General features: G+C 40.5%; 1 protein-coding gene across 1 annotated transcript in view; it reads right to left on the bottom strand.

Annotated features, from left to right (window-relative positions):
• Positions 1-1,644: 1,644 nt before the first annotated feature.
• Positions 1,645-18,462, bottom strand: part of glra4a (glycine receptor, alpha 4a) — an 82,170-nt gene continuing 65,352 nt past the window's right edge. Inside the window, exons 6-14 of the mRNA XM_086084844.1 lie at positions 18,286-18,413; positions 17,140-17,207; positions 15,764-15,987; positions 13,916-13,998; positions 9,966-10,103; positions 9,671-9,885; positions 5,642-5,791; positions 3,871-3,981; positions 1,645-2,405 (exon numbers count right to left, since the gene is read on the bottom strand). Of these exons, the coding sequence (XP_085940970.1) occupies positions 2,115-2,405; positions 3,871-3,981; positions 5,642-5,791; positions 9,671-9,885; positions 9,966-10,103; positions 13,916-13,998; positions 15,764-15,987; positions 17,140-17,207; positions 18,286-18,413 (1,408 nt within the window). The 3' untranslated portion in view covers positions 1,645-2,114. The remainder of the gene's footprint in view (positions 2,406-3,870; positions 3,982-5,641; positions 5,792-9,670; positions 9,886-9,965; positions 10,104-13,915; positions 13,999-15,763; positions 15,988-17,139; positions 17,208-18,285; positions 18,414-18,462) is intronic.

Genomic DNA, 18,462 nt, shown 5'->3' with positions numbered 1-18,462 from the left:
TGTGGTATTTTCGATACTTTGTTAATCTCAACTCTCTTTAGCTTCGTTGAAGATAAGGAGATCAATAATAACCTCCTTCTTTGCAAAGTGCTGATTGCAAGCCTCCAGCCAAGGGAACCATCAGACAAATTTTCAAGGGTAAAACCCGTCTTTAGGTGACCTCTCAACAAGTACCGTATTTCTGCAAATAATTAAGCAACTGTAGATGGAGATTTTGTAGTTTGAAAGTCAGAGTTTAAATTGTCTTGACAGCCAACTCTTTAAATGTGAATCGTGTGAGAACATTTCCGACCTATCACTCCCCCCCCCCCCCCCCCGATTGGTAGGGGAGGAGGCATCTATTTAAGGGAGGCATTAAAAAAAATCGTATCCATGTAAGAGTTTGGAGGCACAATCGTATTTGCGAGCTCCAGCTCGTCCTTTTCATCTCTTCACACAAAAGTAAAAGCAGTGATTTGATCTTGTTAGAAAAATAAGAGCAGAAAAACATGAGGAAGCGCAGGATGGAACGACGCTGGACCCGGGACGCGCCTCTTTTGAATTCATTTTCATTAGCTGGGGAACATCGAGCCCATTTCCAAGTCATTAGTTGATAAAGCAACATTCCGATTTGCCATTAAAAAAAAAAGTAATTTGTCGTCCCTCTCTGGGAACAACACTTTTTCCCACACTACTTCCTCACCTCGTCCCGGAGCTTTCCCACCTCTTCAACCAAGCTGGCAACTGGGAAAAGGAATGGCAACCCTGATGCCATTTTCCCTGTCAATATGTCCAAACTCCCTGAGGACCTTTTTGGCCCATTTGAATCAAACCTGAGTTCATTTTGTTCTGCGTGGTCTGATCCGGTATTTCAATATCAGCTTCTTGATGTGGTTCCCGTTTAACTGCGGTTTGTTTGAGCTGCCAATCGATGAGAATCCAACTGTCATGCGAACCAATCAGGTTTGTCCCATAACGACGACATTGTTTACTCGCGCTGCTTTCACTTGCTGGTCCAGACACCGAACTTTCTTTCTGTTAACATTCTGGTGATCAATAAGAACAGAGAACAAACCGGGAAAAAAAACAAAAACAAAAACAAATCCATCGACTGATTTAGACAAGGGATGATTGATTCATCAACCAATTGTTCATGTATTATCCCTCTGATTGTTCTGAACTCCTTTTTACATGCTAGTTTTGTATTGACTCGATTCCCACACCTGATGTAAATGTCATTCTTCTCGAGACAGAAAACTAGTTAAGAGTGAATCATTTGTAGCCAAGTTGTGCACTCCATTATTTTTTTGGAGCAATTCCACACAATCGACCAAATTCTTAATGACCAAGTAAGCAACTTTTGGCCTTTGTGCCTGATCCTAATTCAGACCAGAGTTGGTGAAGAAACATTGAACCTAAACTATTCGCAGAGGATAAGGAACAAGAACTGTCGCAAATAGTGAAAATCTGCAAAAAATTGACGTCCCTTGGTATCAAAATACCACCAGAAAAAAAATTGCAAATGCTGAACAAAAATATGTGGGGGTTCACTGTTGATAAGTGTAAGTTATAAATGTATTTAATTTAAAAGGAATTCAATCATTCTGGCAGAAAAAAACCCATTTTATTTCGACTTAAAATGAAAACCTATTTGTGCTTTGTGCGGGTTTTTCAACGGCTTCTTTTATTATTATACAATTTGTACACTTTGTCAATATATCTATCTCTATAATCTCATTACAAGTAGCTTAAAGTCACCACTTTTACAGAATACTCGTAAATATCAAAGACCCTTTCCAGACACGCTTGCCTGTTGAACTCAAAGTGTAGAAAAAAAGCCACCGTTGTTAGAATTTTGGAAAACATTCAGAGACGCAAAGTGTTGAAATTCAAGTCTCATCAGTCCTCACTCGATGACATCGCCGTCAAGGATGTGTCGGTGGAATCCAACCGGAGGCGAAAGCACCACCCTGAATCCGCTCGGCTCAATTTTCTCTTTTGGCTTTGAACACCCTCGAGAACCCGGAGACGCTCTCGAGCGCGACGTTTGTCCCCCAACTCCAAGAGGAACGCTCCGGATCCTCGCCGCAATAGAGGCAAATCCTGGCAAAATCCGTAGAAATGTGTACGCCACTTTACAAATTGGCATGGATGTCCTCGTGTCGCAGCACTTTGTAGGTGATCCAGTAGAAGATATTGAAGATGAGGAAGCTCAACGGGAAGACGGCTCTGGAGATGGTGTCGATGCGCTTGGCCCGGTCCACGAAGCGCTTGTGGAGGAAGTCGCCGTCGCGTGCCGGCGCGGGAGGCGGCGGGCCGAAGACGGTGGGCCCCTCCACGGCCGTGCCGTCTTTGGACTGGAGGCAGTGGCCCAAGCCGTATCCCCGGAAATAGAAACCGCGGCTCTCACGCAACATCTCCTCGTCCTGTGGAGTCGAGCAGAGAGATCGCACATATGAAACGAAAAAACAACAACAACAAATGGTAAGTGAGGTTAAGGTAGTTTGTTTATTATCACATGCTTTCATGCGCTCTAAAAACAGTTGGGTCAAAAGTAACCCGATTATGGATAAAAAATGGACCGATCCACATTATGGGGCAATTTGACCCAACTTTCTAGGTTGTTTTATACAAAATGACCCAATTTTTTGATCCAAGTCAATGATCTGATCAATGTTGATGAGTTGTTTGACACTAAAAGACCAATTTCTTGACTCAAAGTTGGGTCAAATTGACCCAAGTAGAGGATCGGTCCATTTTTTACCCATAGTTGAGTTATTTTTGACCCAACTGTTTTTAGAGTGTGTGTAAGAATATAATATAAACACAACAAAAAGGTTTGAGTCAATTTTAAAAAATTGCTACAATCTAAAAACAGTTGGGTCAAAATAACCAAAATTGGGTAAAAAAAGGAACCAAAACAACTTTTTGAGTTGTTATTTATTTGGAGTTATGTTTTTTTTTTTTTTTTAAATGTTAGCATATCAACTGTTAGCATTTAATCAATTCTCATTTTAAATAAAAACCCTAAAAGAGCATGATTTAAAAATCGTGATTTTTACTTGAAAAAGTACCAAACTCCAGGGCCTTGATGTAAGACCCTTAACTACCAGTCTGCTTTAGCGCCTTTTATACTCAGGCTGCTATCATGCTATATGTTATATATAGGTCCTGCCTGTTAGCATGTTAGCATTTGATCAGTTCTCATTTGAAACAGTCCACTAAGCACTGACGTAAACTCCTTCAATCTGCCATGGTGCCTTTTGTACTCGGGTTGCTATCTTGCTAACTCAGTATGTCAGCATGCCAACTGCTAGCTTAAGCTTTAGCACTGTAGCGAATATCCACGCGGCACAAGATGTTCTAGAAATGAGACTACTTGAGTGTTAGCATTGTAATAAATTCCATGATATAATTCTACTGGGCAAGCCCAACTTCTAACAAATCTCACACATACTGGGTTACAGTTTAATAACAGTTAGCAAGTAGTAAAGCGATAATAATTAGGTTGCTTCCTTTATTGAAACATGAAAAAAGAGCATGGCTTACAAATGTACATTGATATAGAGCGCAATCGCTGAAATCATAATAATACATTTATCTTGTTAAGCGCTTTTCAAGGTACTCGAAGACGCTTCACAGAATGCCCCCAAAAAAAGATCGAGGACAATAATAAAATCAGTACAAAACATGGGACACAATGGGATCAAGTGGAAAACCACCCCACACACACACATATATTAATAAGGTTAAGAAACAAACACAAGGTCAAAAAGGGAGGATTAAAAAAACTACTGTGGGCTCGACAAAGTGCTTGTTAGGGTAAATTGGACGTTCGGTACGGTTAGTGAGGGTTGAAAGTTGAGGGTTCACACAGGGTTCACGCTTTACCCTGATACAGGCGCTGCAGTGCTCAGTCACATTCCCGCAGGTGGTATCGCTAGCGGGAATGACGCTCACGTTCCGCAACGACTCGACGCTCCCGTTCAGACAGGCCAGTTCCTCCAAGACACACAGTTGGAATTATTATTATTAGCTATTAGTATTATTATTGTTGTTGCCACTACTCGTTTTGAATCTGAATTGGGAAGGTAATTCTATCGGCTAATTTGATTTTTGGTCAATGCATTTCGGTAAAACAAATAGCAGGCATGCCAGGATATGAATGAAGAATGAAGATGCACCTCTGTTGTTTAAAGATTATTTTACGTAATACAGAGCACATACAAGAAGCATGTTTCCTTATCTGTAAAAGCATGGAAAGACCGTTCCGATCAGATGATTACTGTGAGGAGAAACCGCGCGACCTGCAGAAAGACGTTTGGGATACCTGAACATGATTTATTACCGTGTACTCTCTTGTTGCTTCCATGCAGGACGCTCTCTACCGGGGAGAAAATAAATAAGTTGATTTTACGCACCTCACGTGCACCTCTTCAGAGTTCAGCATTACAGGGATCAGCTGAAAATAACAGCCGCTGGGGTTTTTGATTATGTTTGCCCGCAAAGTCAATAAAATGTGATCAAAACACACAGTTGGAAATAAATGAGGTTTTGAGTGAAGGCTGAAAGATTTTTATCATTGTGTTTTGTTGATTATTGTGCGTGTGTGTGTTTTGTTTTGCTGATGAAACTCATTTAAAAGCAGGGCTTTTGGTTCAATTGGCAACATTATGTACGGATTAGATGGCCGTGGACCTTCACAACCAGGAATTCTCCAATAGAGATCCGTCCCAAAATGGGCGTTAGCGAAGCCATTTTGGCAGCATGGAAAACGCGAAAAGTAAATGTCAAACGCCACATTTTAACAATTATTTTAACAATGTATACCAGCTGCCACAACAAGAAGATGCAAAAAAAACAAAAAAACATCGAGCATGCTACAGGCTACCAAAAGAGGAACCAATGCGTAGCCAATGTTGCACTTTGTACATGGTGGCTAAATCAGCAGATGCTAACTCTTACCACACACAAAATCTTTTTCATTCATTTGTGCTGCTACGGTTTAAAATATCTTACAAAGTTTAATTTAATAACTGACCAACACCATAAAAAAGACTTTCCGTGGCATAAATGACGGCGGCCGCGACCGAATTAGCAGCTGCTAAATTGCTAACGTACCTCAATACTTATGGCATTATGACCGCGCTTAAAGGGGAAATAAATCCGGATTGTACACATTTGTAAAGCCTTTTTTATGATCAGATTTGAAAGTACTCACGGGCAAGAGAGGAGGTAATTCCACGCGCATGTCTATCATGTCCTTTTCCTCTAAGTGACTGTCAATGCTCTTGGGCGGAAAGCTAGCTTAACGCTGCGCTGCTACTTTACTGCCGCAGGGGGGGCGTGTTCAGAGAAATAGTCACGTGACGTCCGGATCTCTGTTGCTGTTATGAAAAGTCTGTTGGATCGTGCCCATGTTTCATCGCTAATGGAAATGGTCACCATGGCAACAAGGCGTTAGCAAAAGAGCAGATCTTTTTCATGTCGCAGCGTATTGACGGTGTCACTTCCTGGGAAAATACCGCGGTTCGCCGTAACGGGTGGCATAAGTCAAAGTTATGGAGCTTTTTTTCCCCAAAAAAATTTACACACAGTCTGCAGTTTGTATTTTTTTTCTATCTTGCCAAAGCGTTAAAAAGCCCGCTTGATTTACACTCACGATTCTTCGCTGCCGCTGCTTTTTCCTCAGCCTGATGAACTCCTTGTGCTGCCTGGAGACAAAGTTGACCGCTGCGTACTCCAGCAGGGCGGCGAACACAAACAGAAGACACACCGCCATCCAGATGTCAATGGCCTTCACGTAGGACACCTGCAGATCACACAAACACACAAATATAACACACACACTTTCTTGCTTGGCCTACAATGGTAATGAGTCAGTGGGATTGGAGGGCAGTTGACACATAGCCACGAGACAGGTCATGGTTAGGGCACGGGGAGAACCTCCGGACGAGTCGCTCATGAGAGGAAAGTGTCACGGCGCATCAGCAACGGCCACTGAGCACGTGCTGCGAATAGATTTCATCCAATTCAGTGGCACTTTGCTGACTGTTACAAATATGAATACCGGAGAAGGAGTATTAATTGTCCACTTCCAGCCAAAACTTCAGAAATCACAATTTGGCAAAATTTGATATTTTTTCAAAAATGTATACTTTTGGTCAGTGTGGGTGCCATTTTTTTGTTTTATTTGACAAATTGTTGAAAATAGCTTGCTCTCTTTGATGATGCAATGTTAACTCGTTCACTGCCATTGATGGCTATGGACGTCAAAAATTCATTTGAACTATTTCTATTAGTTTAATTTTTTCCCCACTTTTGTTAACAAGCGTATGAAATAAATGTATTGTACATTTAGAACAGATGTAAAATTTGTGATTAAGCTTGAGTTAACAAGTGAAGTCATGTGATTAATTACAATTAAAAATTTTAATCGCCCTTAATAAAAAAAAGAAAATTTAGGGCATCAGACGATTACATTTTTTATTTGTAATTAATCGATTAATCACAAATTTTATATCTGTTCTAAATGTACAATAAAAAAAATCTAGGTTTTCATACTTTTGATAACAAAAGTGGAAAAAAAAGGGAAACTAATAGCAATATTTTAAATGAATTTTTGACGTCTATGGCCGTCAATGGCAGTGAATGAGTTAATGATTAGACAAACATGCCATTTTGGGGTCTCCTGAAAAGTGACGATTTTGGAGGTAAAAGGTTTTGTTTGGCCTGAAGCCAACAATAACAAAGTTTTTGTCTAATCAGATTTCATTGTGCAATGTCAATTTAATCTGCCCAAGGCCTTTAGAATAAGGAGTGCTGGCCGATGCAATTCAAAATGTAGTAGCAATTGGACCAATCAGATTTCAAATTCATCTTCACAGGGCCAGCTAACTGGAGACCTTTCTTTTTTTTTTCTTTCTCCCCAACAATGACGTCCGTAATTGCCGCGCGTAATAAATGAGCCGTCTCCGTAGTTACATTAATAAATATCACCATCACAAATGTCATCTTTATACTTCATGTTTAAAGTGGGATTAAATTAAAGTCAAATATTAAGTCACAACACAACTTTGCCGCTTCACGTACGTCTCCCGAGCCATGCGGATGCCTCAAGCATAAATCATGCCCCCAGCATAAATCATGCCCCCGCCCGCGCACATTGAACTTTTGATGACGTTGAGGTCGGATATATGCGACCTGGCATTGCAAAAATTCGGATACGTATCCGATCTAGGACCACATATGAAAGTGACTCAGGTTGGATGTGAAAAAACTTGGAATTGAGCCGTTCAGACTGACATAAAAAAGTCAGCTACAGGTCGCATTTGGGCAAATAAATCTTTGCCTGCAGTGTGAACGTAGCCTTAGTTACTTTTTAGTTTTTGATGTGGAAATATGCTCCTTACTTTCGTTGAGCATAAAAAAACAGTGTATGTTCTTTTTTCCCTTTTTTTTTAAGAAACTGAAGAGTTACTTTTAATAGTAACACATTACTTTTTTGTTTAAGTAACCATCAGCGTAATTGAGTTACTTTTAAAATGAAGTAACTAGTAACTGTAATTAGTTACAATTTTTTTTTTAGTAACGAGCACAACACTGCTAATGAATCTGTATCATATCATGTTTATTTGGTAGGTTTGTGTTAAAATGATCTAAAAAAAAAAGTAAATGGGAATTTGTCATGTAAAAAAAACCCCCCATATATATATGTTCAAGTTAGGCTTGAAATATTTCTGTGAATTGTATAACATTCCAGGGAGTCTGTAAACTCATCTTTATTAATGCCACATTTTTATTCATGGGATTATTTAAATGACCCCCCCCCACCCTTCCCCCTGAAAACCCATTCAGGAAAACACCTCGCATCGCTACATAATAAACCTCGAAGCCCAATAATCTCAATCTAAAAAAATGTAGTTCTAAACTGTTTGTCACCCTTGAGGACAAACTCGCCGTTCGTTGCCTTTTGCTTTACAATCAAATGAAAAAGATGATGTTGAAATAAAAGTGCGTGGGCAGATTTCCAGCAGCGATGAAATGAAATGGAGCTAGTTAGTGCATACTGAACGAAGCGTCGTGTTCGTGGTCACTAACCCAGATTACAGCCCATGGCGTGGAGGCAATGTTTTTCCTACACCATCTGCCAGGACGCTGGGACACTAGTAGTAATTTATGTGCTGGGAAGCAGGTGACAATTAATGTTGATTTTGCGATGATGGCTAAAAAAAACACACAAAATCCATGCGGCGAGAAAGATGATTTGTTGTTAAAACAAGAACGGAATGTGCACCATTAAGTGAATGATGACAAATTGTTTCCTCTCTAACTACCATATATTGCGATTTGAACATCTTATTTTTAACTGTGCCTAATGTTGCCTAAAGTTGCGACCAGGCCGCAAATGCAGCCGTACAATCCATTACAATGTGGTCATAATTCCACGTTATGTGTCTTCGTCTTGAGTTGTCAGCGTAGCCGTTATATCCCGCGAGGCGGAAACTCAGTTGCCATGGTTACATGCTGCAGTCTCATACCCTAAAACACATTTGATCCCCTGGCCGATCAAGCAGAACATGTGTTTGCTTTTCCAGATGACAACAAAACAGCCTGACTTTGTTGTCACGCAGAGTACAATATGACCTCATCATCTGTGTTGTTGTCCTCGTCTCACCCGAGACTTTTTGTCTCTCATATTTTTCGTCCCCGGCTTTGTCCTACATTGACGCAAAGTCACAATTTCATCACCGAATATGCGAGCGACGATGATGATGATGATGATGATGATGTTGGCTCCAGTATCGGACTGTCAACGCAGGAGAATACAGACGTGGTGTTGGACATTTGATGATGTCAAAAATCAGTGTGTCAGCACAACAGAAACACGTTACGCTGCTTTTTAGCTAGCTAGCGAGATGTACAAATTGTGCATCCTTTTTCAAAAACATTTTTTTTGGGGGGGGGGGATGCTAGAGCATACAGAAGGCGTTTATGTAACCTTTGACCTGAAGAGGTCACATAAAGTATTGGTAGTTATTACAAAAATGGTCATCAGGTGGCAGCAGAGTATAAGAGAGCAACCAGGACCATGTTGCTCTTTTCCCCAGCGGTTTCAACAAGTTTGTGAATAATGATGAAACTTAGCTATATTCTAATGCTAATTGATGTTTTTATAGCAATAGAACACAATATTCTTTGAAAAATCAGTCAAAATCCAGTATGTGTTTGTGAGCAACCCATTCTGAATTTAACTCATTCACTGCCATTGACGGCTATAGACGTAAAAAATTCATTTGAACAATTTTTTTTAGTTTAACATTTCCCCCCACTTTTGTTAACAAGATTATGAAAAACTAGATTTTTTTTAAATTGTACATTAAGAACAGATGTAAAATTTGTGATTAATCGTGAGTTAACTCGTGAAGTCATGCGATTAATTACAATTAAAAATTGTAATCGCCTGACGCGCCTAATTTTTAATAATAAGAAAAGAAAAAAAGTTTAGAACCACTGTTTTAGAGCACTGCCAAATCCTCTGAAGCTGGTTGTGCTAACAATATGTCAACATATACTGTACCGTATGATTATAGTTGGAGCACATAAACTCCTTCATGGATGTTTTGTTTTTTTGGCTGCCATTCATTTTTCCCCACTTCCCCACTGTAAACTCCTCAAAGATCCAACTCACCTTTGGCAGGGAGGCCCGTGAGCCGGAGCTCTGCGTGGTCATGGTGAGCACGGTGGTGATGCCCAGGCCCACCCTGGCGGGGGCGGCGTCCATATTGATCCAGAAGGACACCCACGACAGGATGACGATGAGGAGCGAAGGGATGTACATCTGGATCAAGTAGTAGCCCATCTGACGCTCCAGGTGGAACTTCACTTCTATGCAGGTGAATTTACCTGCATTTTACAGCGCAAAAGGTCTCCACATCACTCGTTGTGACGGTTGAAGCCATCCAAGAAACTCGGCGGCGTGTTACCTGTGTTGTAATATTTAGTGCAGTAGCCTAAATCCATCTCGTCTTCGAGCACAAACTGGGGCAGGGTGAGGTCGTCGGCCACTTGGACGGGATTCTCAGAGAGCCACTCGAAGATCAGGTCGTTCATGGTGTAGCCGACTGTGGGAAGAGCGGGAAATAAAGGATTCAATGACTTCACTCGACTTTTATGATTGATACGATACCATTATGATTCATGGTTTTAAAAAGTTGAGGTTTTTTTTTTTTACTTCACTGCCATTGACGGCTATAGACGTCAAAGATCCATTTGAACTTGGCTGACCAAAACAGGACACAATATGATTGGCTGCTTGCAGAGTTGAGTAAGTGAGGCGCATCTTTGACTTTGATTGCCTTCATTTAAATGTTTTTCCTCTTCCGCAAGCAGAGAGGGCTTGGGTGAGTAGCTACACATGGAGGAGGAGGAGCAGAGAGACGAAAGAGACATTGCAAACATTGATGCCTTTTTTTTTTCTCTGTTGGTTCATGTGCATTGTCATAAAAAAAGAAAAGAAAAGATGCCTACGGGTACTAGTTAGCCCCACGGACAACATGAGTAGGCCACAGGTCTGGCCTAAAAATAGCTCACCGGCGATAGTACAGTGTGACTTACTAAGAATAACTAAAACAGATGAAGAAGAATGTTAACATCTATTTATTTAAACTTAAAAACTTAATCACACGTCCAACTCAATGTGCTCTCCACAAAAACTTCTTGCACCATTAATGATGGATTTTTTTTCCCTTGTAAACTTTTGCATTTTTCTCTTGACTTTTTCAAAATGTCACTCAGTCAGCACTACATGTGGATACATGGAAACTTGTTTACTTGGCTGAAAATGGATTGAAGAATCAATTTGTGGAATAGTATGGACCAAGCACAAGCCCACGGTTTAAATTTCCCGTCATTTCTTCCCGTTAGCTTCCCCGATCGAGATGTTGATTTCAAACGTTGCACGAGCGACATTTTAACTAATTAGACGGAAGTGTAGACTGTAGCGCTGGCCTTCTGATGACCTGACCTCTGCCAAGGCGCTTGTCACAGTAAAGGTCACATGGAACAGCGACAACAGTGTTGCCCTCAAAGGTTTCGGAACAGATTCAAGCATATCGTCTTGTGTATAAGTGTAAAAGAAAATGTTCTTGGAGCAATTTAGCAGAATATAAGTAAAAGTCACTTTTGTAAAAAAAATTTGAAATGTTTTGCTAAGTATGAGGCCAATTATAGCGCACTGTTTTGTATGTGCCCTGTACTTCTTTCTCTCAGCTGCCGGATTATACAGTAGATGTATTAAAAATGCATGCCACATGCAACAACAATGCAGAATTCCGAACAGATTTGAATAATACTGATGTCTACCCGGGCCCATAAGGCCTCACATCAATTATTCAAGTTGTTCTAGCCTCGCCAGTAGCTACTGGCTGGAAAAACAACTCCAGTGAAAATCCACTTTATCTTGTTCGTGAGGGGAATTCTCTGTCATTCACCTCCTGTAACAAGTGAAAGAAAACGTCAACGCTTTCCTGAGATAATCGATGATTTTCTGGCGCTCTTTCTCTCTGCAGCTGAGAGGCATCAGCACGTAATTGACGCAGCGCTCAAGGTGCGATAAAAACGCTATCTGAGAGTGACGGGAATACAGAAGATTCCTAACGACTGTTTGTCAGTGCAGCTCTCTTTTTCATGCTAAAACGGTCCTTAGATAGAGCTCTAATGGTTCCAGGTAAATTATTTTAATTATATATATATATATATATATATATATATATATATATATATATATATATATACATGAAAACAAATTTTTTTTCACTATCCAGTAGGAAGAAAAACACTGGCCTCGAATTCGGCAACCACCTCACACTCCCAGAGGTAGCGTCTGTTGTTATTGTTTTCCCCAGCACTCTCTTTCATGTTGCCATGGCGACAGTAGTAGCAGTAAAACCTCCCAACGTCCTCTCAACGTGCGGCACTACCGAAGGTGATGGCTCCCGAGCACTCGTCAACACACATTTTTACCTATTGTGGGTTTAATCACATCTAAAAGCAACAAGTGCAAAGTGAAATTTATTTTTATTTTCTGAATGCTCGGTGGACCCTCGGGACATTGTTGATCTTTGTTTCGTTGTGATTTAGAATAAATTTTCACCGCTACCGTGCAAGTTCCAAAAAAATGTCTGACTGTCTTTGGAGTAAAAAAAAGGGTTGAGGAACAAACTCACGACCTTCAGCTTGAGAGACAGCCGATCTACTCCCTGAGCCACGCAGCTCCTGCTGTGTGTTATTACAGAATATCGCTCGTGTCTGCTGGAATCTTCCTAACAGAGACCAAAAACGTTTTGGGTCTCTTCTTGGAGATAAGCAAACAGTGGGAAGGACATAGCTCAGATGGTAGTGTGGCAGTCTCCCAAACGGAAGGGTGTGATTTTGTTCCCCACGCCTTGAGTGACTTTTATTTATTATTAATTTTTTTATTCTTTATTTTACTCTCTTCTAAGTGTAAATATTAGCCTATTATAAAATTGAGTCCATTTGGTCCCACTCTAAATAGAGTCAAATTTACTGTGCATGTTTTTTTGTCATTTGCACATTCACAATTCTTTCCCAATATTTAAACAAATATTTTTGGGATGCAATCCATGTTTTTCGTGGGTTTAAAGATGCTGTCCAAGGTTTTTTCCGTTTGTAAACACAACATTCAATACTGGCGCTGGAGGAAGCTGAGGACAGCAGCCAACGAGGTACGAGCGTGAAACCGCACAGCCAAATTTGCATGTGCCACTGATAGTAGCTTGCTGGAAGGAAAACGTTGAGTCTCAGCCCAGAAACGATGCGGCCAAAACAAATCCTTCCGACTGTACGTTTAACACTTATTGATGATATATCCCCATTTTTCCATGGCTTTTTGGTAAAAAACAAACACAAATTTTTGCATTTATAATGTGCACTACTCTGATTTTTGCTTACCACGGAAATAAAAGACACTTTTCATAACATTTTCCCTGTTTATGTTTGTGTTCGGTATTCTAAGTTTAATGATTTTTTTTCATAAAAAAAATTCAGTCCATTTTCCACCAATTCAGTCCATTCATAGAACATGACGGTCTTCAAATAAACTAAGTAGCACTAAAGCTAACACGGTATGAGCGAAGTAAAAATGACTGTGTTTTTGCTTTAAATGTTATAATACAAGTGAAGGATAAAAGCATCTACCTATTTGATATTTTATGTTACATTATGCACAAAACTGGATATATATATATTTTTTAAATGATACATTTGAAATAAATCATATTGTCTCCAGCACAAAGAGGGCAGAACTCGCTTGTAGCAAAACAATACCCCTCTGTTTGTGTGCCATCAGATAAACACACAGGCAGAGATAGCGGCGCCAAGCTTGAATTGTTTGTGTGTGTGTGTTGGGGCAACAAGCACCTTTTGTCCTTGGGACAAAGGGACGGGTCACTGCCAGGCACAGAGAGAGGGGTCATGTTTCATAACAGCCGCACAAAAATTAAAGTGTTATTATTTATACGCTGGAAATTGGCTCCATAGGGGCAGATGCTATCTGTTCCGAGGGCAAGGGGAGCCCATTCTTTCTCCCATTGACTTTATCAGTGAAACAGAAAATTGCGTTTTAAAGTAGTTTAATAGCCCGAATGCAAAGGAGATGCTTTTTCTTGCATCACAAAACCTGCAGAAATAGCCAAGACGCAGGGGATGCAATTAGGAAAAGATCAACCAGCCTTTCCATAAATGCATTTATGAATATCACATCAATAACAAAATACATTTACTCTTCAGTGGAGATACCGTGTATCCCCAGTCTCTCCTAATTGGACACTTATATAGTGTATACCAGGCAAACGAGGGAAAAACAGAGGAAAGCCAGGCAAAAGAGGGCGAGAGGAAAGACGAGAAGAAGACTCACAGCTCTCGAGCTGCATGGTGCACGTCTGAATGTCCATGGGGAAATTCTTCAAGTCCATGGGGCAGGACAGGATGAGAGTCAGCCTGAGGTGGAGAAGCAGATTGAAAAGCAGGAGATAGAACTGCAACAGGGGACAGCGGAAGGCAGGAAAGAACGCACAGAAATGAGAAGTAAAGCTCGGAAATGATCAATCGCGTGCATAAATAGACCTTTTCATCCATTTGTAACACACAAAGTGAGTGGCTACCGCTGATCTGAAGTGAAAAGGATGAAAATGATGATGTGCTTTGGCTTGCAACGCCGCATCTACCCACAAAAGCTTAGGGTTTTTTGGGGGATTTTTTTTTCAAAAGGGAGATAATTAGATGATAGTTAGAAAACGCGAAAGTACTCACTATCCTCTACTTGGGTCTTTTAGTGTAAAAACTCATAAATATTGGCCAGATCCTTTACTTGGGTTTAAAAAAAATCGGTCATTTTGTATAAAGCAACCCAGAAAGTTGGGTCAAATTGACCCATGAAGTGGATCGGTCCATTTGTGATCCATAATTGGGTTACTTTTGACCCAAGTGTGGAGCTCCGCAAAGATCAATTCTAGGCTCTTGGACTTTTATTTGTAACATACCATCCTAATGCATTTCAAATCAAAAAAATCACAAGACGTAACCTCGTTTATGCAGTACAGTGTAGTGAAAAATGCCATAACCTCTACATTGTTGTCAATTAATTTCATTCATGAATTTTCAAGGCTTATTTTAAATTTATTTATTTCAGTAATACTGTTTGGCTGCACAGAATAAGGAAGGTTGAACTGTCATATGGTAATTGTTGTGTAGTTAACTTGTGACTATTTTTTTTATTTTTTACCTGGCACTCAACAAATACTCCATATAAAAAACTAAAACTAATTCCAAAACAAATCAAACTAAATTAGAACAAAGCATGTTAAAGAAAGAAAAAAATTAAACACACTCTAAAAACTATTTAAACTAATTGAAAAAAAAAAAAGGCAAAACAAAAATAAAAACTAACAACAATGAAAAATCCCAACCCTGGTAGTGTGATGGTGAAATGATCTTTCCTGCAACAATGGGCTTGTTTGTTAGTGTTTAATTCACCCCCAAAACTGAAAGAACCCTCATATGGACCACTGTGCGTCTCCGCTTATTTGTTGTGGCATCAATACGGCGGGAATGCTGGGAGGAGAGGGAGCAATTTGAGAGCGTGCCGAGAGCAATGTAATTACCTGCCAAGGTGCACTGGCCAGAGGCGACACTATTGCTGCCACTGGTGAAACGCTCATTTGACAAAATGTCTCGGACTCAACTACAAATGATTTCATCTCCTCACATTGTTGTTTGTCATCTATTTAGAGCAGGGAAATTCTTTGGTGCCATTTGAGAAATCCATCCATTTCCTAAAGCGCTAATTAGCGTCACAGTGAGATGCAGGTGGTTTGTGGCGGTGAAAAATTATAGAACACAAATACAAACACACAATACAATAATTATCTGAATGAAAAATACTTCAAAGCCAGAGGTGGCAAATCCAGGTGATCCAGAAATCCAGTGGTAAATCCAGAAAGTAAAAACTCTGCCACAGTTTGGCTTTAGCCCCAGGTGCTAGCTAGCTAGCTAGCTTGCGCCCCGAGTGCTTGTTTACCTGCTACGGAGCTAGCTAGCTAGCACGAGGGGCTAAAACCAAACTGTGGCAGGGTTTTTACTTTCTGAACCTGGATTTGCAAAGCCATGAATATGAAAGAGTCAAATTAAATACAGTAAGTATGGCAGCGGTATATGTTCCATCTGCAAATGCAGAAAAGAGAAAAATTGGACACACTGTATTTACCTGATGCTGTACAGAACGCTGCCATCTTGGAAAATCCTCAGTAGCTTGTTGTCAGTGGTGACCTCGTGGAAGTTGGCACCCTTCTCGTTGGCAAAAAACAAATCGGGCTTCCAGATGGAGTCCAGCATGGACGGATCCAGATCCAGAGAGTCGTCTGGGTATTCGCTGTACGCCAGACGGGGGTCGTTCCATTTTTGGCGTAGGAACACGTTGAGCCTGTAGTCCTGTACGGTAGGCAGAGGAGTAGTTAATTCACCCTAGATGCAATGTCGCAACTGGCATGGTGAATCATCCTTTTTAGAAGAAAAAAAATGTATAGATTGATCACTCACGGATATTATAGAGCTTCATTGCTAATCAAAAAAGCAGCACTTACTGAGGAATAGAAGCAGTCTTTAGGATGAATTTAAGTGTGCAGTTCTGACCATGAATTCCAAGTATTACAGTTGATTTAAAAAGTCGACACACACACGCAAAAGTGTGAGCACCCTCCTGTAACTGGGATTTGGCTGTTTTCAGAATTAACCAATCACATTCAAACTCATTAAATGGGAATCAGCACACTCCGACCACCATTTAAGATAGTTCTGATTAATCCCAAATAAATTCCAGATGCTCGAGTAGGCCTTTCCTCGCATCAAGATCAAAATCTCCCAAACACGTGGAAAACTCAATATATGTAACAATCGCAAATGACCTCAACGCAATTTCACGAGACAAACAGGAAGTATATGTAAGCGTTAGTGAGGATAAGCAGTATAGATGGATGGATTATTCATAAATGCATACTCATGAAAGCCTCCCCCCCATCTACAGTATGGACATACAGTCGTCAGGATTTACAACTGAGTTGAGTTGTCCATTACGATCTTTACTCAAAATTTGTTAAAACAAATGTTTTCAAATTTTGCGCCTTTTTGTGGATGAACTGCTTTGTTAGTGTGTGCAATGATATCAATTAGCATTGTTGTTATGTCTTGACAGTAAGTCCAGGGGTTCTGGCCTCCTGTCAGACTCATTTATAAACAATATCCTCCTCTCTACTGCTGACCTAGCAGTTAGATCACTGCGGATGTAAGCCCCATGGGCAGCCGGTTTACCATGTTAGCCCTTTGCCCCCCCCCATTCATTTTATCAGTGTTTCATTTTAATTGCAGAGTGGACACTTCATTATCCGCACACCAGTGACGCGTTGGTCTCGCAACGTTGCACCGCTATGCTCCAGGAGGCGCAGAAATGAGGCAACCGGCTTTAATTGTTAGAAAGCAAGCAAGCGTTTTTTGTCATTTCCAAGAAGCGACCAACAACAATGGTGGTCGGCGATCCCAAATGGATATCAGCAAGATTTAATGAGACGGAGGCAATGTTCCTCTTACCATGGTGGTTTCTGTGATAGAGCCGAAGCTGTTGATGAAAATATTGCAGGTGACGTTCACGGGCGGGCCTGAAGAATAGAGCACAAATTTTGAGAATCAGAACTCACTTCTGTACCCTTCAAATACAGATCATGATACACTCTAAAAACAGTTGGGTCAAAAGTAACCCAATTATGGCTAAAAAATGGACCAGTCTACTTTATGGGTCAATTTGACCCAATTTTCTGGGTTGTTTTAATACAAAATTATTATTATTATTACCCAAGTAAAGGATCTGACCCAACTTTCTGGGTTGTTTTACACAAAATAGCCCAATTTTTTACTCAAAGGTGGGTCAAATTGACCCAAGTAGAGGATCTGGCCCAACTTTGTTGTTTATACAAAATTGCCTCTTTTCTAACCCAAAAGTGGGTAAAACTGATCCAAGTAGATGATCTGACCTAACTTTCTGGGTTGCTTTATACAAAATGGCCCAATTTTGACTCAGAAAGTTGGGTCAAATTGACCCAAGTAGAGGATCTGACCTAATTGTATGTGTTGTTTTACACAAAATGACCATTTTCTTTTTTTATTGTATTAATTTTTTTTGTAGGAAAACAAAACAAAACAGACAAAGCAGAAAGTTTACCCAACATTCTTGTTTTTTTCTGGGTTGTTTTATAGAAAATGACCCCATTTCTGACCCAAAGGTGGGTCAAACTGACCCAAGTGGATAATCTGACCCAATTTTTGACCCAATGCTGGGTCAAATTGACCCAAGTAGAGGATCTGTCCATTTTTGACCCATTATTGGGTTATATATGACCAAACAGTTTTAAGAGTGTAGTCTTTATAAAGTATAATTGCTTATTTGTGTGAATGGTTGTTTGTCTATATTTTCCAAAGCAAGTAGCAGCTCACCTATGACCCTAACGAGGACATCCTGTATGGAAAATGGATGGATGGATATCACAGATATGCTTTGTGTTGCCTAGTTGATATTGAAGTCTGTGTCTAGGCCTTCAAAGAGCGCATGCTTGATCGTAGTCCACTTTCTGGCCCATCACACATTTGCTCCGCTTTGTTTCTCCATGTCTGGGCAATGGACTGCATTTTTTCCCCCCATGGTGGCTTTCTGGCATGTCTGACCTTGGCTCCTTTGCTTACCTTTGAAGTTGGGTCTGATGCGGGCATCATAACCCGATGTTCGTCCCATGAGCTTGTCCAGGAAGTCGGAAGGCGACAGCTGCGGTGCCCTGGCGGGGGGCTTTATCTCCTCCTTACAGGAGCTCAGTCTGACAGGTTGATGGAACAAAGACAAAAAAGGAGGAGATGGGGGTGTTA

The sequence above is a fragment of the Leptonotus elevatus genome, chromosome 9 (assembly GCF_054856555.1).
Source record: "Leptonotus elevatus isolate MCC_2025b chromosome 9, RoL_Lele_1.0, whole genome shotgun sequence".
NCBI classification, from domain to species: Eukaryota; Metazoa; Chordata; class Actinopteri; order Syngnathiformes; family Syngnathidae; genus Leptonotus; species Leptonotus elevatus.
This window is presented reverse-complemented; position numbering and strand designations above follow the sequence as displayed.